The 22,922-nt window shown below is 45.4% G+C and overlaps 1 protein-coding gene and 1 long non-coding RNA gene across 2 annotated transcripts; one reads left to right on the top strand and one right to left on the bottom strand.

Annotated features, from left to right (window-relative positions):
• Positions 1-1,562: 1,562 nt before the first annotated feature.
• LOC138102221 (uncharacterized) lies at positions 1,563-10,832 on the bottom strand. Its single transcript, XR_011147368.1, has 3 exons — positions 10,731-10,832; positions 5,968-6,028; positions 1,563-1,724 (listed from the first exon to the last, which is right to left on the bottom strand). It is a non-coding gene; the product is annotated as an uncharacterized lncRNA (long non-coding RNA).
• Positions 10,833-11,905: 1,073 nt separating this feature from the next.
• DUSP6 (dual specificity phosphatase 6) lies at positions 11,906-16,892 on the top strand. The gene is made up of 3 exons (XM_068999942.1): positions 11,906-12,852; positions 13,482-13,919; positions 15,340-16,892. Exons 1-3 carry the CDS (start codon positions 12,450-12,452, stop codon positions 15,645-15,647), a joined length of 1,149 nt encoding a protein of 382 aa, XP_068856043.1. The 5' UTR covers positions 11,906-12,449; the 3' UTR covers positions 15,648-16,892.
• Positions 16,893-22,922: the final 6,030 nt, after the last annotated feature.

The following is a 22,922-nucleotide window of genomic DNA, read 5'->3' as shown; positions in this document are numbered from 1 at the left end:
CCCCTCCCTTTCAGGGTCCTACCATTTTTCAGACCCCACTTAGTTTCCTTGAACTCCTAACTGACCGCAGCGAGAACATTTCCTCCTCCTCCTTCCCCTTGTATTATCATGGCCCTACAGCCCCTCTTTCTGGGCAAAAGCAGGGCTGGTGAATGATGGGGTTCAGGCAGGTTTCTTTGCCTCCAGTTTATCTCCTTCCCAAAATTGATAATCTATTACAGATTCTGTCTTACTGCCCTTTCCCCCCTCCCCCAATAATAATGACATTCTTGAAAGCTTGAGATAAATATCCTGTTACAAAACAGATGATCAGGATGAATATTACTTTCATCCTCTAAGTCACTACCCGTGGGGGAGTGCAGATAGTCTGTTTAGCCATATGGATGGTTTTCCATCATTCACAAATGTCACTGACAGCGGGGCAAAATTTTTTTCACATGATCTTTAAGTTACTTCAGCTGAAGATGATTTTTGGAAAGTAAAATTCACCCTGGTCCAAGGGCCACTTCATGGCAAATATAGCCCACATGTTCTTATGGAAGTCCTGAAAACATACACGAAATTTCAGAAAAACCTGGACCTTGTGCTAAGGAAAGCCTTGGAGGAAATCTTTGACATACCTATCTTAGAAATTCATTTTGAATGAATGAAATGGTACATCCATCTTCTAAAACACCTATCTGACATACCCAGCTCCTCTCTTCCAAGTATAGAGTGAGTGTAGGCCCCTAGAAGTGCTGTGTCTTCTACAAAAACCCAAACTGACAAAAATAAATTGCTTAGTACAAACTCTTCTTTGGACCTGAGGGGAGGAAAGGAGTCAGGAAAAAAGTCCTCCCTGCCACTTCTCAAGAAGCATTTCTTAGTTCCTCCAAATGACCATGCCCACAAAGAGGCATGGGGTGCCCTCTCACCCAGCAGCAGAAAAAAACAGACACCTTGAGTTTCAACAAATGGCCTGGCTGGGGAAATTACAGAGCTAAAGAAAACAGTCTCTATCTAAGAATATGTTAGCTAAGGCACTTTCTCCCCAGGCCAGTAGTAAGAGCTCAGACCTGATGGGCAACCTGTTTTAAGAGAGAGCAGAGCCAGCACATTTCATGGGGAGCTGTTCTCTCAGGTTCGGCAGCCCCATTTTGTCCAGACCTTGCTCCTTCCTCCCTGACCTCAGCCACAATTCATAACACCACCCAAGTGAGCAAAAAGTCTCCTGACTGCTCCCAAACATGTCCCTGCTCTAAGGGGTGGCCTTAGGCAAAAGCAACCTCAGCAAATGCTTCGCTCCCTGCCCGCCAGCACACGAAACTCTCCCATCACTGTGCCTCACAACAGGCCAAGTAGGACAGGCATCAGATGCCCGGGAGTTGCTCGCAGGCAAACTCTACAATCCATGGTGAATGGTGGCAGTCCCATGTTTTTGGAGACTTGAGTATGAAGGTCAGGTGGGAATTTGGGAGGTAAGGAGACAAGGGACATGGGGCTGAACATGTACAGGTCCACAGGGCAGCTGTTGGCATAGGGGAGGTTTTGGGGTCATCTTTGCCTTACTTGTAATGCCTGGTTGGAGCTCAACTTGCCACAGCTGGACCTGATCCCTCTGACTTGTTTTTCCCATCTCATCTGTACTGTCTCTGTGGTCAGAAGTTCATCTTCCCCTTCTTTCTAAAGGCAATGTGCTGAATCCAGCTTAATGGATGATCAGAGCAACTGATCAATTCCAAACCCTGAGAATAAAAAGTTCTTGGTTAATTTATCTGCCATTTTGGCCTCATTTTCCTTCCAAAGTAATAGGCAATATATTTTTTTCAGGGATTCAGTTGCAAAATCAATATAGGCTTTGCTTTTAAGAGCAAAAAGGCAATCAACACCCACCATAGGTCCGACTCCAGGCACTACTTTTCCCTTGCTATGCCAGCTAAACCTAGCTTGGAAAACTGCAGTAACACCACTGATGATCCTACTCAGATGAGATAGCTTCAAAATGATTGAATCAAATGGTATGTCCTCAACAGAGAGGGATGATTAACAGGTAGTAATCAGTATTTTCCAATAAAAATGTATCTCTTAGCTTTACCAACTAATAATGCAGTATCCATACATTTACTACTGCAGGTTTCAGTAAATAAAAAAGTCCAACTAACAAAATGGTTCAAAGGAAATCCCTGTGGTACATTTCTGCATTGCCCCGAAGATGAGTGATGTGGGTCGGTGACCTCTCCCTACCTGTTTCTAACAGTTCTTGTCCACCTTTCATAGCAGAGGCATCACATGTGTTGTTGATGAATTTAAAGGAGTGGGAGCAAATGTTTTTAAATAATTATTCTGTTTCTGAATCTGAAAGAGATTAATTTTATCACTGAGTGTAGAGAGCCCTTTGAATGCGAGAACTCATGCTTATTTGCCTCCAGTTTTCTCTGAGTAACTACATGAATCAACAGGGGTGGCACTTGAAAGCACTGAGCTAGAGTGAAGAGCACTCTCATCTCAAGTTCTCAATGCAGAAGACTTGGTTCCTTTTTGCATAAATCCTGGGGAAGATATATGAGGCACTGAGAGTGCCTTTGTTTTTGCTCATTGGATTTAAGCAATTCCTCCTGCACACATCAGAACAATGAATCCCTTCAGTCTACCAGACTACTAGCAATATAAGGCCATCAGTTCATGCTGCAGATCTCTAGAGTTTTCTAAGTTTTGGGGAAGCAAATGGGATGATTGCAGCAACTTCAGATTCAAACTTTGATTCTGCTATTTCAAAGAGAAGTAATAAACCACACACCCCCTGAACACACATGCTCCTTTGTATCCAATTATTACCCTCACATAATGTACACATCATTAAGACAAAACATCCAGGCTGAAGTTGTCCTCACTAATTAGAAAAATTCCTGGCCAAAACTATATTGGTTTGAGCCCAAAGAACCCAGGTTCTTTAGTGATTCCTCACCACATGCTGTCACTGGTGGAATGCTCACCTTACATACTTCCAGCCTCAGAAAGGACTGGCTACCACAGCCAATACACTGAGTGTGGACAAGCATAAACACAGCGGGTAGGTTGTTCTTGCTCTGAACCCACACAGCATGTAACAGAGCCCTTCTCTCTGACTTAAGGAAATATATTTTTTAGATTAAAAACATCCTGCAGCCATTAGTTGGCTCTCCAAAATCCACTGACAAATGCTGTTTTGTTAGATGCTCAGGCACGTCAGCGGGATGCTCAGCACCATTCAGAGCTGTGATCTGGCTCATTAATTGTTCCATGTAGAAGAAGAGACAGTATATCAAGGTCATGATAATTTGAAATATTTCATATTTTTCTGGATTAAAAACCCCATAAATTCCATTGACTAGTTTGACTACAGGGTTTTGGTACCATAGGCACAGTTTGGATTAAATAAGAAAGAAAACAGTACCAGTTTTTGTTTATTTCATATCTAATCTCTAGAGAGAAATCTTTTCTGAAAGTGCCATTTGGACACTGACCTGGTCTGACTAATTTTGGTATATTGATCTTGGCAGACAAACCAGTTCTTCTTTCCCTCTGCAATACATGTAGGAAAGCAGTTGCCTTTGCAGTGCAATCCACCATTCTTCAGTGGGGTACTAAACCTGCTCACCTTGAATACAGGACATAATATATTTCAAGGGTTACTTTGGAGGCTGCATTATCATTCTCCATCTCAAACATTATATAGGCAAAAAAAGTGGCAAATTAAACCCGAAAAAATTAAAAAAAAAAAAAAAAAAGACAAGGTGTTAAGGGTGGGTGTGATGAAAATGCTGATGGGCCCTTGCATTCAGTGGCAGTAATTAGCTTTACCATAGTAAATTCCAGGCATATGGCATATCAACTTTCGCACCCTCTTATATGATTTAAATGGTTCTCACAAATGTTTGTCTCACTGTAACTGTGAAAAATCTCCTCTTTTCTCAAGAATAAAACTGCTCCAGTATCTTGCCCTGACAACTGACGCTTAAAAAAAAGCCTCCCAAATCCAGTTAAGGCAGTGATGTGTGTTTAATGCAAGAGAACAACAATTAGTGTATTTTTGACTGAAAAGAACTCAGTTAAGCTGCCAGAAATGTCAAAAGTTCCTCGTTACCCTGACACTTACGTAATTGTTCTGCGAACACCCACACACCGGAATAGACCTACTCCACCAAAAATTGCAGGGCTGACTCACTGAGTGTTCTTCTACGTATTGAAGACCTAACCATCTAGGATACATCATCCATAGCATAATTCTAATGCGATTTCCCTGATTAAATAAAGTTACACTTCACTCAGGGAAAAAACCCAAAACCCTCCATATCTTCAGGATCCAATCACAGAGGAAGCAGCCAAAAATGGCAGCACTGCAGGCAGTGTCTCCTCTCTAAAGACTTCCCTAAGTCCCATACAAGGGCAAGGCTGGGATTAGATGCATCTGGCCATGGTCTTCAGGATTCTCCTTGCTGAAATGCACTACAGAAGCAATTGTACCTACAACCCACTTAGTTTTAACCTCCATGCTGTGTAACATTCACCTTTCTGAATCCAGTTATTACAGCTGGCCATAAACCTTCTTATCTGAAGGAAAGTGCTCCCCTCCAGGCAGCTCATCCTAGCCCTGTGCTAAGGCACTAATCTGGTGCAGACTGGAAAGGGAGCAGAGAACCACTGAATGCTGGTCCTTGCTTCCTGCACTTTTCTTATTCCCGTTCAAATACTGTTGAGATCCAGAAATGCTTGACTTCTCTGATCTGATGGGACTGCCATATGAAATGAAGCAGATTGCTGCAAACTGGGACTAGAAGCAAAAAGAAAATAACCAACCAACATTTATAATGATTACCAGACAAAAACCTCTAAGAAGGAGCAGGGAGGTTCCAGTGTGCCACTGGAAAGCATAGGGCTGTAGGTGTCTCTACAACAATGTCTTGTGAACCCTTGAACAGAGATTTATGCACACAATTTAGCCAGAATAGGAAACTTTGTGAAAATGGTTTGTACTTTACAGTTCTGCTACAAAATTGCTCAGAGACAACAGGATTTTAATATAATTTACCTTTGTTGTATGTTGATGACACCAATGTACCAAATAAGTGACAAAAACTGTGACCATGAACAGTACAGTAATCATCATGTCATTGTGCTCTGACATACCCAGTGACGACCTGGTATTTGGCTGTGACAGTTCTGCTATTTAGTCCTCGTAAATACCTAAGCATACTAAAGCCAGAATAAACCTGACAACAATAACTGTCTTGCCAACGTTTGCAGAGATTACACTTGTACACACCCAGTCTTCGAGGTATATTTTATACTGCAAAGCTCTTAACAACCGAATCAAAGATGAAGCAAGGACTACCACACCCATTTCTGGCTTACCTTGAGATGTGTGTCTTTCAAAAGGACTCTGCACCCTCAATATATACTTTTCTAGTAATGTATACAACCCAATATTGCCTCAGGTGTTTATAATCTTGCTCCACATTTAGGGCATTACCCTTTCCCCACTTGCTCTATTTACATCAAATTCCTTCTACTGGTTTCCCTCTCCTACCAACTAAAGTCTCTCAAGCTTCCAAATGAAATAGCCAGGCTGATCTGTGGGACTTAGGAGTTGTAGTGACTGACCCCTTAAGATCACTGTAGTTTGGCAGGTTTATTTTTATGTTCTGGTTTGTCTGTTTGTTTGTTTTGGGGGGATGGAGATGCAAAATGTAGCAAACTAAAGCAGAAGGGTTTGGGTGACTTTTATGTCATTCCAATCCCTGGAAGCCAGCTCCACGGGTGTTTCAAATTCAGCATGTGACTTGAGCCCTTTGTTTTTTTTAAACAGAGTAGGACATTTTAGCACCTAGGTCTGGCCATCAGTTTGGTACTTCCCCATCAACAAGCTTTTACCAACCTTTTTTGACAGCAGTGGGTCACTTTTTTGACAGAGTGGGAAAGCTCCAAACTCAATAATAAGGAAATTCTTACCTTTGTCAGTCAGTGTGTGTAGCTGGTTTGGTGCAGGTCCTGCCTGGCCCAGGAGAAGTCCCTATGAGGGAAAAGTGAAAATGAGTGAAAATGAATATGAGTGAAAAGTAAAGCAGAAGTGCTAAATGGAAGTTGCAGGTGCCAGGACATATAATTGTCCATGTGTCTCCTCCTGTGATGTCCTGGAGCCAAACTGTGAGCCCAGCTCCATGGGGTCCCCAGGACACATTCCAGTGGCCCTATGAAAAACAGACAGTGGAAATGGAATTGTTCATGCCTGGGTTGGACCTCTAATTGACTCTCTTTGGAACCAGAATATAAGATAGCTGCATGGCATTTCTTTTCCTGAATATGCTTGTCCCAGGATGAAGATCTTTTTCTTACATAATTTGCTGTCCCTGCTCTGCTCTCTGCACAGCTGATTTACCCTGCACTGTGCAAACGCAGCCCTTGTTTACTCTTTTCATGGTCCAGAACAAGCCTTCAGTCATCCCAGGGGCAGGGTTTATTCCTATGGTCAGAACAGAGAGATTTGGTAGGAAGGGATTTCACAGACACAGAGGAAAATAAATCTTTAGCACTGGGAAGAGAGAGCTGGTTTCTACGATTCCTTGATGCTGTCAGGTTTGCTTCCTTGTAGGATGAGTGAATGGGACGAAAATGGGGCAGTGCTTTTGAAGGAACATACTTTAGTGACAGCACTAATGCCTCCCCAGGTAAGCCCACATGTTAGTCCCTAGTAAGCCCTTCAATCAAAATGGGCAGCGTTAAAGAGATTACAGCATTTTCTCAGCAGCCTCATCTGGTGTGATGTATGTGCCCAGTATAGTGTGATACAGGCTGCCACTAACAGCAGTCAGCAGCAGAGTGAAACACCAGCCTGCACAACATGAAAACACTCTCTGGACACTACTGAACTCTTTGGTATTGGCAAAGAAATAATATAAGCACATTGTGGTCTGTATACAAATAGCATGATATTTCTGCACCATGGATCAGAAGTTTTAGCCAGGAATTGCTCTATTCCTTAGCTAAGATAACAGAACCATATAAATCTGCATTCCCACCAGTAAGAAAATTTATTAATTTAATCACTGGCACCAAATTTAATGATGTATCTGTATTTTCATGCAATCACACACAGAGTACCACTTCTATAATTTAGTCTGCTTCTAGTTTTTGCCTAATTTATTATGTAGTCCATTTCTTATTTGAAATCTATCAAATTAACATGTAATTATAAGAAAAGTGTGCAGACACGTAGGCTTCTGTTCTCTTCATGTTTATTATTTTTAACAGACAGCTGCCCACCTGTGCTATGTTTCTGTTGCCAGCAGATTGTAAACCACTGTGAAGTGATACACAGGTCAGTGCCACCAAAAGTGTCACTAGCAATAGCAACATGTGGTGGGAAGGAAAAAAAAGAAGGAAAAAATATTACAGCACTTGCCTCTGTGCTTGGCCAATACACTGTGAGCCTTGCTAAATGTGTGCCTTGCACTGCCCTCCTACAAGCTTAGTTTTATCCCCTAAGAAGAGAATCCGACAGCCAGTAGTGATCTGCTGTCAAACAAAACTGCTCACTTTGCACACCCTAAGGAACAATTTGGAGAACTCACATATGAGCTGTGTTCAGAAGGGAACCTTGTTTATACCACAAGGAATCAAAAGAAAACAAAACCTCATAAATGTCTGCATGTCTGTTAGCTGTCTGGTAGCTGTTAAGTATTTTAAAGCATCATTCCTAAGTAATTGCTAATTACATTACTTTATTACAAGGCACAATTAAATATGTGCTTGAAGTCATCCAGCTATTTGCTGTTTCAAGGAAAGCACTTGAGTCAAAAGGATTTCCTAAATGGAGTCATTCAAGTGTTTTATTTCTCCAACTTCAGGAATTATTTTAGATGTGAATAATTGGACATTGAATAACCAGTTAAATGTCATTTCCATAAATTGTTTGTACTTTACATAAAACAAATGAAATACTTTATAGGACACTTTTGTTCTCCTTTTGAGACACCTTGCACTAATCACTTTTACACCAATGGTACTGTACTTCATGGAGAATTTGGTCTAGGATGATTTGTGTATTTCTTTTTCCAAATAGATCATTCACACAAACAACACAGACATACATTGATTCTTCACTTTTACTGAAACTAAAAGGTACTGTATAAAGGACTTAGAGATAAACCTGAAGGTGAGAATCACAGACTGCAAGGTAAGCATGTAAAAGTACAGGCTGGTTCCACTAGGTACAATTTAGAGACAACAATGGGAACTTAGCAGCTCCAGAGGGCAGTTTGTCCTCTCTGAAGACCTCCTGAAAGTGATAAATGAGAGAAACAACCAGGTAAAATGTGAACCTCTAACTTCCAGCATCTAAAGCTGAACGACTCTTTAGCTGAATCACAGGCATTTGCTGGTTCAGCCAAAGCTGATAGTCATCCTCAAAATTCATGCCTAAGTATGACCTGTCAGTGGAGAAACCTGTCTTCACTATGTTTTCCAAGCTCTTGCACTTCCAGAGTTGAGTTGAGTTGAGTTGGCATCTCACTCAAAATCCTGATGCCAGCATGTTTTATACTCCTTGGCCTTCTCCAGTAGGCAATCCCAGAGTGTTCTTTGCTTGCCTGAAATTAAACAGTGAAGACACACAAGGTGTCACTGCCATTTTGATTCAGGTCATCAGTGGGATGTGGAAAATGAAGGCTGGAGTCCCTGCTCTAGTAAATATTGATTGATGCAACATGGGAAAGGTGTGACCAAAGAAGCAGAAAAACCTTTCCTATATATTTTATGTCCTATCTTCTCATAGAAAGACAGACTCCTATCAAATTCTGCTTCAATTAAGTAAAAGAGAGGCATGAAGCTGTATCTTTAGAGGAAGAAAGCACTTGTATAAAACAAAAAATTCTCATCCATGATGTCTAATGCAAGAAGAAATTTCATCAGTATTATCATCCTTCTGAGGATGCCTCTACATCGCTGACTTAGTATTCCAGACTGTGAAGTGTCTCAGAGTGACCCAGTTGGCCTGGTTTCAAAATGTCACAGATACCTGCCTTTTTGGTACTTCTCTCTCCCATTACACTATGTAGATAGCCTGTCTGTCTAATTCAGGGCAAGGGTTTCTATTACAGGGAGCGATATGAAAGAATTGGGCAAAGTAACACTAAATTCTAATCACTGTCATCCATGCAATGCTCTTGTCCTCTGTGTCTGCTCCTCTGGCCAAGACAAGCTCAGGACTCACAGAGATCTATTGGGACCACTACACATGCTAAAAATGAGCAAAATGGTCCAAAAGCCAGCAAAATAGGCTATTTGTTATTAATAAGCTTTGATCTGGACTGAAGAAATCTTATTTGCAGACAAGGAAGTAAAAAAACAAAACCAAAATTTAAGTAAATAGACACATTCCCTCCTCATCCAAAAATAAACATGTCAGAGTTGAAAACCTAACTGCCAATGGCTGGGTGAATGAAGGGATCATGGTAGACAGGAATAGGCTCTTCTTACGGCTCAGGTACTACAAAAACTTCTGGAAGTTGAAGGATAAATGATCTCCTGGTAAAGCTTGGGTTGTACATCTGGTCTCTGACAAAGCATCAGATGGTAGCATGGTTAACTAAATCTGCTCCAGCATCCCTCAGTGACTGACAGGACAGAGCAGTTCAGACAGAAGGAGGAAAAGGGAGTGCATACATGCATGCAAACACAAAGACAACAAGGTGACACATAGTTCTCATTCTCATTTAGCATTCTTCAGCTGGTGTGTGCTGAGGGAGGTACTACTGCAAATTCAAAGGGTGCTATTGGTATTTGACTGGTTTAACTCTGCTGCAGTGCAAAATCTCCTGCCTGGATCCCAGCTCACCAAATGCCACCCTCAGACTGCTGCCATGCAATGAGCAGGCTATAGCTACCATCATTACAAGTCTGTCTCCAGCTCCACTTCAGAAATTCAACTCTCTGGAGCATGCTCCATCTAACATCTTACTGCTTTCATATACTTAACCTTTAATGCTCATAGTATTTCCATCAGATCTGAGTGTACTAACGATAAAAATCTCTTTAATTTAAAATGCTACCATTATTTATTGTAATAGTATTGTTATACTACTAGGCAGGTATCCCCTCCAAAAATGCTTAAATAAATTTTAAAAAAAGACTCCTGCTTTCTAGTTTGTTCTGCCACTGCTCTGGACATTTAAACAGCATACCCTGAACATACAGAGCTGAACAGCAAGTGAAGCACCTGGTAAGAACAGCCTGGAAAGTCTTTAACGAGAGAGGGCAGGTCCGTAGTGGGCAAGGTGGGCTGGACAATTTGCCCTCGCTGAGCCATGGGACAGGGTGTGTGGTGTGCCCAGTGAGTTAAACATTAGTTCAAGGAAATCTCCCGGCTAAGGGCCGGGAAAGGTTTGTGTAACACTTCAGTCCCACCTTCAAGCCTCTGAAAAAGGTAGCAAGAAGAGATCCTCTCAAAACCCCTGCTGGGGAGGATGTCGTTAATGCCATCTGGGTGTCAGCCTTGCTTGAAACTGCAGCGACTGATGTGCCAACTTTAATTAACATCACGGATGTTTTCTGTATAGGACACACAGGACTGTCCGTGCCACTATCTGTTCCCAGGGTCACACTCTCCAGCCACTCACTACCTAAAGAATCTCCTTCAGCTGGGGTTAAAAATAGTGAGCCCTGAAGCGCAGTAGCAGTGGAAGAGAGATTAGCCTCTCCTGAATAATTTTACTTACAAGCAGATGTTGGCGGCAGGATTAGCATTTAGGCCAGGCTTCTCCTGATTTATTGTCGCTCCTCGCTTTTCCCTTACCCATTTGCTAACCCGCACCTTTGAACCACCGCTCCCGGCTCAGCCTCCGGCCCCGCGGCGCCCCCAGCCCACCGGCCCCAGGTCGCCCCCGGCCCCTGCTACCCCGGCGCCGCTCCGACGGCGCACCGCAGCCCGGCCCTCCCCTCTGCCTCCCGGTGCGGCGGGGACTGCAGCGCCCTTCCGCCCGGCCGGACCGGGGGAAGCGCAGGACGGGGGCGGCGGGGCCCCACCCGCAGGAGGAGCCGGTGCGGCGGCCGGGGCCGCCAGCGCGGGCGCTGCCAGGTGCGAGGGGCCCCTCCGGACCCCGCCGGGCTGGCGGCGGCCCCGGCGCTCCCCGCGCCCCGGGGGTGGCTGCGGGCTCGGGGTGGCTGCGGGCTCGTAGCTGGCGGCGGACTCACGCCGCGGCCGGGCGAACGCGGTTCAATCACAGACTACCTGGAGGAGCCGGCCGGGCCGAGGCGGGCCACTTTCCCCGCTCACGTTTCTGGGGTGGCCCGCCCGGGCTGCGGCAGGAGCGCCTGCGGGCTGCTCCTGCGGCGGGGCCGGCTCCCCGGCTCCGCTGCGTGCAGCGAATAAAGCCGGGCCGCGTAGGAAGAGATTAGCTCGGGGTTTATTCTTCACCCCCGTAGGGATCAGCCGAGGACAGAGCCTACCCGCCTCCCTAAAAATGGGATTCTCGGAACGCCCTAATGAAAACGCGGACCACGATCAGAGAGGGGTAACTGGAGGGAACACGGCCGGTCCCCGCGGGGTATGATTTAGGGAGCGAAAATATCGAGGGAGAGAAAAGAAAAAGTACTATTTGTTCCGCCGGCTGCGGCGGCCGCCCCGCGGCTGGTACTGGCGGAGGGAAGGGGGGAGCGCCGGGCCGCGCCCCCTCACCTGCCCCCGCCGCCCCCGCCCGCCGCGCCGCGGCTGCCGCTTGTTTGCACTCGGCTTATCCGGAGCGGAAATTCCTTTCCGTTTTTGTGAATGACAAACTCATTAACGATTCATCAACACAACCTGTTCCAGCCGGCCCGTCGCCGCGGCAACAGCCCCTTCCGCGCGCCCCCATTGGCTGCGCCGGAGAATGTATCCATTGAGCGGAGCCGCGGTTGTACCCATTGAGGAGCCGCCGGGCTGCGCGGGGCCGCGGCCGAGGGGCGCTGCGGGCGGCGGCGGGGCAGCCCAGCAAAGGAGGGCAGCGGAAGGGAAGGGGCACCGCCACCGCCGCAGTGTTTCCATGCTGAGCCGGGGAGCCCCGCTCGGCGGCACGTTAATTGGATTTCATTCAGACGTGGCGGAGGAAAAGCCCAAGGGCTCGGGCTGCAGCGGCGATTAGGCAGGTTCATTCAGGGATTCATTGACAGAAAGAAGAGGAGACAGGGCAGGCTGGCTGCGCGCACGCAGGCACACACACACGCGCTCACGCTCACACACACGCCGGGGCCAGGGCTGCTTCTCCCTCCCCGTGACTCCACCGCCGCCCGGCGTGGGGGAAGCGGCGCGGGGGGGGTGCTGCGTGATTCATTTTCCTGGGGCGGAGGGAGATAAGTTGTGCGGAGTTAGAGGGGTGCAGCCCGCCCGCCGAGCCAGCCGCATGCCTCTGTGAGAGAGAGGGGCGCTTCCAGAGCACGCTCCGCTCCCCCCGTCCTTCCTCATGCTAGATACGTTCAGACCCGTCCCTTTCGCGTCGGAAATGGCGATTAGTAAATCCGTGGCGTGGTTGAACGAGCAGCTGGAGATGGGCAACGACCGGCTACTGCTGATGGACTGTCGGCCGCAGGAGTTGTACGAGTCGTCCCACATCGAGACGGCCATCAATGTGGCCATCCCCGGCATCATGCTGCGGCGGCTGCAGAAGGGCAACCTGCCCCTGCGGTCCCTCGTCGCCAGCAGCGAGGAAGACCGGGAGCGCTTCGCCCGCCGGTGTGGCACCGACACCGTAGTGCTGTACGACGAGCACAGCCGCGACTGGAACGAGAACACGGGTGGCGAGTCCGTGCTGGGGCTGCTCCTCAAGCGCCTCAAAGATGAAGGCTGCAAGGCATTTTATCTGGAAGGTGAGAAGGGCCGCCCAGAGCTGGGGGAAAGATCTTTGCCTGGGGTCCGGGGCTGTGGGGGACGGGGAGCCGAGACCCGTGGATCTCTGCCTGGGGAAGAGGGAGGGGGGGATGCGGTCTGCAGCGTCCCCCGGGCAGTGAACTGATGCGCCAGGAGAGCACCGAGCTGGGTAGGAGGCTTTTCCCCCTGCTCCGCATCTCTTTCCCCTCTCCCGTCCCCCCTTCCCCTCCCCCCTCCCCTCCCCTATCCTCGCTTTGTTTAAAGAAACCTTGATGTCTGAAATCACTATGGCAGCGTGGGGACGACAGGGCTAAAGGGGATTCCGGCATGAGCCTGGCAGAAGGAATTGCCGCTGAGACACCTCTCCAGAGGTCCCCGCAGGGCGAAGCGGTACAGAGCTTTAATCTTGAATGCGCTGAGCCCTCCGCCGCAGCGGATGATTTTCTTAACCCTTCCTTTAAGTTAGTCTGTCTGCATGAGAGTGTGACATTCTTTTTTTCTTCTTTTTCCCGGAGCTCGAGAGGGTGCAAAACAAACGCTCCTTTGCAGACAGGGCTGTGCCAGGGAAGTAAGTCGACATACCATCTTGTATCAGGTTGCATTTTCTCCTCTTTGCTTTTCTCTCCAGGTGGTTTTAGCAAGTTCCAGGCCGAGTTCGCCTTGCACTGTGAAACTAACCTAGACAGTTCGTGTAGCAGCAGCTCTCCTCCTTTGCCAGTCCTGGGCTTGGGAGGCCTCCGAATCAGCTCCGATTCATCATCTGACATTGAATCTGACATTGACAGAGACCCCAATAGTGCCACCGACTCCGATGGCAGCCCTCTCTCCAACAACCAGCCTTCCTTTCCGGTGGAGATTTTACCCTACCTCTACTTAGGCTGTGCCAAGGACTCCACTAATTTGGACGTTTTAGAAGAGTTCGGCATTAAATACATCTTGAATGTTACTCCTAACCTGCCTAATCTCTTTGAAAACGCCGGTGAATTCAAGTACAAACAGATTCCCATCTCTGACCACTGGAGCCAAAACCTGTCTCAGTTCTTTCCTGAGGCCATCTCCTTTATAGGTAAGACCTGGTTACTTGCTAACAGCTATATGTCAAGAGGCAGAATTCAATATCTTTTGCAGAATTCGTGAGGTTTCGGGCGAGAATCGGTAGCAGCATTTACGGCCGCCTCAGGGGGATGCCCCTTTTTCTGAATTTAAAGCCGGCTTAAGTTGAAGGGCTGTTTGGGACTGTTTGGAAGGTTATTGAGAAGTCCCGGTGAATTGTAAGCGACCTTTGCAGGGTTGCACAGGCATACCTGGTTTGTCTGGCTGTGGAATTCCTCCTTGACTCGTTTGTTTTGGAGCTCGGGACTGAGCCCCTCGCAGGTTGGGGGATCTTCTTAAATCATTTCCTGGCGGGTGGGCGTGGGGGCAAATGAGCCTGGGGTTGATGGCTTAGTTGACCTTTTTTTTGTTATTGATGTTGGTTTTGGGCTTTTTTGTTTGTTTGTTTGTTTGTTTTCTCTGAGGTTACTGGAGAGCAGTATAATAAAAAGAAACCATCTGGGAATCTTACTTTAGCTTTTAAATGCAAGTTATGAATAAGCGGTGTCCCTGGCAAATATACAGCCAGAGCTTCAATTAAATCTCGTGGTAATAATGATATACCTCTCGGGCTCGGTGCCTCGGTCAGCCGGCTCTCAGGCATTACCCGTCAGCTCTGGAAACCTGTACCCTTGGGCCCAAGGAGTTCTGGTTAAAATCTGCACTCTCCTTCGTTTCGGAGAAGACTCAAATCGCCCCATCGGGTTTCAGTGGGGTGGGCATTACATTATCTGTTAGGGAGCTGTGCTGTAATCCGGTTGAATGATACCGGTAATAGTGGAGAATGTAGGTAATCTGAGCCTAGCAGGAAGAAATGTGGGCTGGAAGCCACAAAGAAACTAATCTCCAGGCATTGTAATGCATTTCCTATTACAAAGGAACCCATTTTCAACCAATGTTGACATCCTGTTCCTCCTAATGGGCTGTCCCCTGTGACTTCCCTCATTCTTTTAAAATGCCTGAATACCTCCATTGTTAGCTGCACAACAGCTGGAGAATAATTTAATAGACCTTTGCAGTCTGCTGGTCTGTATAAAGCCTTTCAGTGACATATTGCAGGATTTCCATGCTGGGCAAGGGGACTGTAAGAATTTAAAGGCAAATCTCCAGGCAAAAGCCTGTCTTTTAAAACTGACTTTTAAAACAGTGCTATGCAGCGTGTCCTGCTCCTTTTGTCTCATTCTCAGTTTTCTCAGCTCTTGGACTTGGGTAGTAGGGGGAGTGGATTCTCCACTTGTCCTGGTTTTAAGCCACTAAAGTTAACTCTTGAGTTGCGCTGCTGGGCACTGGGATCAGAATTGTACTTTCTTCTTACTTGATACTCATCTCATTTGTTTTGAGAGATCAGTTACCAACCCCCTGTCTTATATGTCCTTCTCTGCCTCTTTGTACAGATGAAGCACGGGGGAAGAACTGCGGCGTCCTGGTGCATTGCTTAGCAGGGATCAGCCGCTCGGTCACAGTGACGGTGGCCTACCTCATGCAGAAGCTGAACTTGTCCATGAACGATGCCTATGATATTGTCAAGATGAAGAAGTCCAACATTTCGCCCAACTTCAACTTCATGGGTCAGCTGCTGGACTTTGAGCGGACTCTGGGACTGAGCAGCCCCTGTGACAATCGAGTGCCGAACCAGCAGCTGTACTTCACCACCCCTTCCAACCAGAACGTCTTCCAGGTGGATTCCTTGCAGTCCACGTGAGCTCCCATCACCTCCCTTCTCCTGTCTGTTTCATGGGATCACTCCTCAATGGTTTCTCTTTGGCAGTGATAAAGAAATGCAGCTTTCTCTTTTTCTGGCCTCCGCTATTAAAAAGCGGCTGCCAGTGCAGGCAAGGGAAGGTTACACAGTATGAGTAATTAATATGAATTGGCTATTGCAAAGGGAGGGGACGTGGCAAGCTCTCTGGGCAGGACCGTGGTGACCAGGCAGCAGGTGGGCAGTGCGTTCATCCCTGCTTGGGCAGTAGCCAGGGTCCGAGGACTTCCAGTGTAGTAGGGTGAGGCTGGACAGGCTGGGCACGTGTTCTCTAGAGACTGGAACTGTCCTTCTGCCCTCTGCTCTCAGATCTGTGACATGCATCTTTGTCTTCAGTGAAGACTGGTTATTTTTGTTCATTTGTTTTTTTTAATTTAGAGGAGCCAAAGAAAGAGATTTCAGCTTAGTGTATTTGGAGTACTTGTTTGCTGGGAGCTTGGTAGTATTCTACTTGATCAATGTAAATAGTTAACCTTAAATTGATTTGCATTTTTTTTTCTTAATTCACATATACTCAAGAAATCAATCCAAGGGACACCTGTGTTTTTGTTCTTTTCAAAACTTCTGCTTTGTTTGTTTGTTTGTTTGTTTTAATTGTAAAGAACATATTTGCAGCATGCTGAGTTTTATTGATGCAAGCTTTCCATGAGGGAGAAATGGCAATGATGAGAAGTTTGCAAATCATATTTTGTGAGCAAGCAGAGTCTCTACTTTCATATATCTTTCTTTTCCTTGTGGTGATTTTTTTTTTCCTCATGCTTTTGATGTAGGTTCCATATGATATATATATATATACATACATATATATATATTTTTAAATTAAATTAATTTTTTGCCTTACCTTTTGTAAATAGATCATCTGGGAGGAGGTTTGTCTTTGAATGCGAAAGATTTTTTGATCACTTTTTAAAACTTTCAGATGTGCTAAACAGTGCATTACCTCTGTACAAATTCTTCAGGGAGCTTCACCTCAAATGCAATATTTTGCGTCTTTTTTTTTTTTTTTTGGTATAAAACTGGAAGTATGTGTGAGCATTTGTACCTGTGTGTACGCACAGTGAACCTGCACATGGTTGCCAATAAGGGAGAGTCTAATCCACGGTGTAAAAGTTTTAAGATGGAATTTATTATAAGAATGTAAACCCTTAAATTATTAATAAATAAATAACTATTTTTGGCTATGGAGAACCTGGCTGGTTTATTCCCCCTTTCCCCTCTGTGTGGTTGTGGTTAATTGCACAAAGCCATATGGTTATGTTTAAAGGCAATGATTGCTTTCAATAGCTTTTGTACGTCCCCTAAGACAATAAAACCTTGATTTGCCCTTTGGTCCACTGATGCCTCAGTGAATAAACGGTGAATGTGCTGGATTCTCATCTTGCTTTGGTGAAGGGAATGCTTTTGAAGGCCTTTAGGTTAATTACAAAATATTCCAGCATTCCTTTGCTATACTAGAGATGCACCTGACTCTGGGCCATGATGTTTTCCCCTCATTATTATTTTTCTTTTATTATTAAGAGTAAGGACCTGCTGTTTTCTGGATTTGATTATGAATTTTGGTCACTATTACAGATGCCAGGAGATGGGTTCATGCTCTCCTTAGCTGTCTGGTAGGAACTCATTTCACAGAGGTTCATCATCAGTCTGCAGCCTGTAAATGGTTTTTCTGTTGCCATTCAGCCACCTTGCAACTTAATGAAGGCAAGGAGGAAAAGTCTCTATATACCTTTAGTCACCTCATTTCCTCTTTGGACCCTTCAAGCAGTTCAGTCTCTGCAGAAGGAAAAAGGGGGCTTATAGCAATTGCAAAACTTCCTGCTGCAACTTACATTCATTAACATCCTTCCTGATGATAACTGGCCCAAGGTAGGGTGGTGCCAAAATCTGTGTGCAGTACCACAGTGAGGGGCTGATGCTGCAGCTGGGGCTGTCGGCTGAGGTTCTGCAGAACTCCTGGCAGCCAAAGCACATTTGAAGTAATTTTAGAAACTGCAAGTGTGTGAAATGAAATGCAAACAAAACATGGGAAAAAAGTGAGTCAGTGTCTCATGCAGTAGTGGCCTAGATTGAGTGCATAAACTGTGAAAGTAGAAGTGGGTTGCAGTTAAACTTGGCTTGTGCTAATCCAGTTTTGAACGGTTTCCGCTCTTGGCATTCCCTATGCTGTTCTGTTCAAAGTGGAGATTTGCAAGCAGCTCTAGCAATTTCCTGTCCAGCTGCAGCTCAAGTGACTCCCTTGTTTGGCTTTTTTTTTGTTGGTTTTTTTTTTTTTTTTTTAATATGGTCTGTGGATAATTTTAGCCAGTTTCCTCTTTGTGGATTATTAATCTGCTTTCCTTGTAGAACCTACATAGCTGTGTCCCTACTGTTCTGCTGAAGCTAACAGATGGCCTCCCCGCCACTTCCTCTCGTTTCGCTATGGGTTTGTTGTCAGGCCACTTCTGAAATTAATAGTGTTTTCTGGCTGGCTGCCACAGGCCATTACCACAAAGGGGAAGTAACACATCTGAATAGCAGGAAGCCGGGCAGGGTCACAGCGTGAACTGAACCTGTTGAGTGCAATCAGGCCTCTCCCGTTTGGCAAGTGTAGGGCTCCTCTTCCCTCCCCCCTTTTAAAACGCCTTGCTCAGAGAAAAGGCTGACACCAAATGCCTCAGCTGTTTGCACCAGGCAAATATTTCCGGCTGAAGGAGTTACAAATGTTGGTTGTGACTAGGTGCCCCTTAAGGTGAGGAGGTAAAGAACAGTGTGTGGCTATATAGCCAAGGGGAGGAGAGCCTTGGCTTTTTTTTGCAAACTGCTTTGAAAAGTTAGTGCTCACAAGGGCTTCCTGCTTCCTTCCTGCTGCACCGAATGACTAACACCAAATGGGTACTTCTGCAATTCATCATTTTTTGTGACAAGCAAGCACAGAAGAGCAGCTTTGCTCACAGACACACACATACACATACCGCAGTCAGGCTGAAAACTTGTTCCAGATTTTTCCTTGAGCAAGGCCTGAAACAGGGCTGTTTCAGACCCTTGGCTGAACTTGAACCAGGCTGGGTGAGAACAACTTTGGTCACAGGCAACCCCGAACTACAAGTGGAGCCAACCCAAAACCTAGTTCAATGTCTGGTTTTGCTGGGAGTGTTCACAGTCATAGGCTGTCTCTGAATTACAAGTGGCTTGGAGGAAAAGTGATGAGGGCTCTTACCAGCAATCTTCACCCTCTCCACAGAGGTTTCCAAATAACTCTGTTCAAGCATGGTGCAGGGAATGGATCACCCTACATCAGCACTTGCCAGCTTTTCCCAGGCTGGGTGCTGCTTGCTTCTGCACTGTGTGTCCTGGTCACTCCATCTACCCCCTCCCCAGTACTTGTTTCAAAATAATTCACTTCCTCTCTCCCCTGCCTCATTTCAGTTCTTGCTGGGATGGGGCAGAGGTGTCAGGCTTCTGAGGGGTTTGGCAGCTATTGCAGTTCCTCAGCTGGTAAAGTAATTTGTAAAGGGAAGAATAAATCATTTGTGCCTGTAGGGTCAGGCCTGGTGTGTATAGGAGGAAAGGGGAGAAAAGTTCGCCCTTTGCAGCTAACAAAATCACAACCTGCTTCTTCATATTATAATGTAGTAATGTGAGGTAAGGAAATCCTCCAGAAGCTGTGGAGGTAATAGGAAGGAAAACTGTACTCTTAGGAGTGATCAGAGCACTCTCACATGACCCATCTACCGTTAATACAAAGGATGAAATCGTGTCCTGTGGCATCCTGTCCTGTTTGCCCTGGTAAGGCCAAGGCTTCCTTTTGCATTTGCCTGCACACTTTGCTTTTAATTTTCTGTGCAATAGCAATATGTAACTCATTGTGTTGGTTCCCCTTCTTGCATTTCCTCTTTCCCATTCACACCCTTTCAAACCACTCTATGTCTCCCTTCAAAATGTCCTAACTCTCTCTCATTTTTGTTGTAGTAGCCATAATTTTATCTTTCCCCATATTCTTTCTTGCACTTTTTTAATGCTGCTTTTCCTCCTATGTCTTCTAATTTTCCACAGGTCTTTTACTAAGCTCCATAGTTCTGACTTCTCCTTTGTTTTCTTACCCTCTCTCTTTTCTGTTATTCTCTTGCTGTTTTCCTCATATTTCCTAAATCAACTCATCTTTCTGCCGGCCTTAAGCCTGCCTGCTCCTCTTTGTTTTCACAGTGAAAACCAGAATGAGACTCATGGACTCAGTCAGTTATAGTGAGCTATAGGAAAGATGTATTTTAGAGGAAAAAGTAAGAAAATGCTACTGCTATCCTCTTGCCACTTCCTAGCAGATGACATTACTTCTCATCTCTGTGCCCTGTCTCTGTGTAGATTTGGCTCCACATGGCTTCTCTGGGTTCTCTTTGTAGCTGCTGCTAACAGAAAAGGCAGGCATGAGGAAACAGCGTTTCCTTTGGGCCTATCCAGTGTCAGAGGGGACTGACTCCCCATTTGAAGAGAGGGATGTGGTGAGGAAAGTGGGGTGAGACAGAAAATGTGTCCAACAAAGGCAGCTCTGCTATCAAAACTGAAGCTGGGTTTAACAATCATGTCTGGATAACATTTCTTCAGCTTCTCCGGAAAGCTTATCCAAAAATTTTTCCCTGGTGAGAAGCATGATGACACTTTATTCAGAGCTCCAGGAAAAACAATTTTATGTGAGTCTTTAAACAAATCTACAGCCTAAGCCCTCTCTCCGCACTGCTATAAATCACTGAAAGCTTTGCCTGAGTGAAGATGGTGGATCAAATTGCTAAGCTCAGTCTGGTGCCCCCCTAGACCTTGGGTGTGCATGCTCAGCATTCCTCAGTTACCTCACAAACACAGGTATGGGTCCAGCCCCCTCCACTGCACAGCAGCACTTATGAGAGACTCTGGGACTTCAGTGTGATGCTGCATTCAAGAAAGGTCTCTGAGTTTGCTCCAAACAGCTTGTAGCCAAAAGGAAGTAAGGGCTACCCACTGGTGTTCTCTCATGGTGTGTGATGGCTTTGGGTTATACAAACTCTGCCCTTTTGTCCTCCTGCAACAGGCAGAAATGGAGAGTGAAGCATCATGCATCTTTCTTCACTGCCAAATTTGAGAGATAAGCATGTGCTGTAACTTAGTAGATAGTACAGACAGTAGGCTGGTATGGGAGCTGCCCTCTTGTCTCTGTAAGGAAAGGAAAAAGCCATGTTAGATGCCTTCTGTTGTTTGTTATCGTAGGGATCTGCAAGCACTGAGGGAATTCTGAAGTGCTCACAGCCATAGCTTTTCCTCATAAGGCAAAGATGAAGGATGTTGACTTACCACAAACACAAGGAGATGATTATCAGATGGCAAGGGGGGGTATGGAGTCTGCTTAGGAAATATTTCTTAATGACAGAAGTTGCATTCAGGACTATATTTGAGAGATGCAACAGAAAGTGTGCCCCACTCTCCTTCACAGCTGTGATCCCCAGGACGCAGGAAGCGTGCAAGAATGCTGGCACTCTCCCACCCCTAAGCTGTTCCAGCACTGCAGACACCAGCACACAAAATGATGCTACACGGGAGGTCTGTTTACCATAATGTGGAGATCATTGTGAAGCACTTTGCTCATTTTGCCAGCGACACAAGTGTTTTGCAAAGTCCTGCTACCAAGATCTTCCACCTCCCCAAATGGGCAATGTCCTTGCTTAACTTCCAGACTTTTACTTTAATGAACTTCTCTGTTTTTCTGTTAAAAACTTGTTTTGGGGCATTACGGAAGTCTGTTTCTTCATCTTTTTTTTTTCTTGCTGACCTCAACTCTGTAGGAAATGTATTTCCATCTGCAAGTGAAGCCATCTGAAAAACATTGCTGGCTGACACTCAGTTTACACAAGGGAAAAGTTCTTTATAGTTTGAAGGAGGCAATTTTTGCCTTTGCTGGGAAATGGCGTCCTACCAAAACCAGGCTGGAAGCACTAGTATTCAGTATTTGTGAAAACATGTTTGTTGTTCAGTAGGTACATTGGACACCCAAATGATATAAATCAGAGTAATAGTAGAGACTACCAGCTAGGCTCTGCCACAGACTGGTGGCCATAACAGTCTTGAACCCCTTGAAGACATTATCTGCCTCTGTTTGGAGACACTAATAGCATAAGTGGGGTTTTTAGTTCCTTTTTTTCTGCATAGAGTAATGTTACAGTATTCTGAACTAGATAAGGAGCTAGAAAGTCAGATGTCTCAGTGTGGTGAGAGAATTTTTTCCTTATTTATAAAAAAAGGTAATTTTAATGTCCTGGGGAGCTACTAACATTAAAAAAAAAGTCATGATCACTGAGACTTCTGCTATTGCTTGATTGATTAAGATTTCCTGTGTTATCAGTGGTCTAAATTGCATTTTCTGTGTCAGTATTTCTACCAAATTAGTTTGTTTGAGAGGTTTCTAGGCCAGCCTGGCTCTTTGTGAAGAAACATACCACAGCACCTCTCATCTAGGCTGAAATTCAGCCCAGCATTGAGCTGATATTCTATTTAAGCATTTAAGAATTGGGTAACACTTAGGTTCTGTACAGGATATTTTTGTTATAAATAAAGACAAAATGTGTCTGATTTCTTGAATATGAATCAGGAAAAAGAAACTAGGTTTTCATACACCTTTACAATCCTTCACTTAGGTATTTTTGGTTCAGTGAAATTTTGCAGGCTACTGTATGTGAAGAAAATATTTTTTATATTTGCAAGTTGCTGTCAGAGCAAAGAGCAGACCATGCCTATTATTAATGTGGACCAATTCTTCTTAAAAGAAACTTTTCAGATGTTAGCAGCTTTGCTAGACTTTGTTTGGACTTGAATATAAATGCCTCAGGCTGGTCTAAAAAGATGAAAAGAAATTAATATCCCTCTGAATATGTCATCCTAAAAGACTTGGCCCTTTTTTTCTGAAGAAAATCCCTTGTTTTTTGTCTGTGTAACAAAATCTGTTACTGTTTCCTTGAAGATCCTCAGCTTTCTATGCCTGGAGGAAGGAACTTGAAATCTGGCAGGGTGTGCCGAGAATGTGCCTGGTGCTGCTCCCCCGAATAACTCCTCTTGCCCGAGATTTGAGCTGTTGGAAGATGGTGATCTGAACATGCCAAGCAACTGAACCTTTATGAGCAACTTTCTTTATAAGTTAGCAGTGCTAAAATTTAGCTGAGTCTGCCCTTGGTGCTGAGCTGCCAGGCCTGCCAAGCAGGGGCAGCATAGCACACTCTGAGG

The sequence above is a fragment of the Aphelocoma coerulescens genome, chromosome 1A (genome assembly GCF_041296385.1).
Source record: "Aphelocoma coerulescens isolate FSJ_1873_10779 chromosome 1A, UR_Acoe_1.0, whole genome shotgun sequence".
Classification (NCBI taxonomy): Eukaryota; Metazoa; Chordata; class Aves; order Passeriformes; family Corvidae; genus Aphelocoma; species Aphelocoma coerulescens.
The sequence above is the reverse complement of the archived record's forward strand: the minus strand, read 5'-3'. Positions and strand labels throughout refer to the sequence as shown.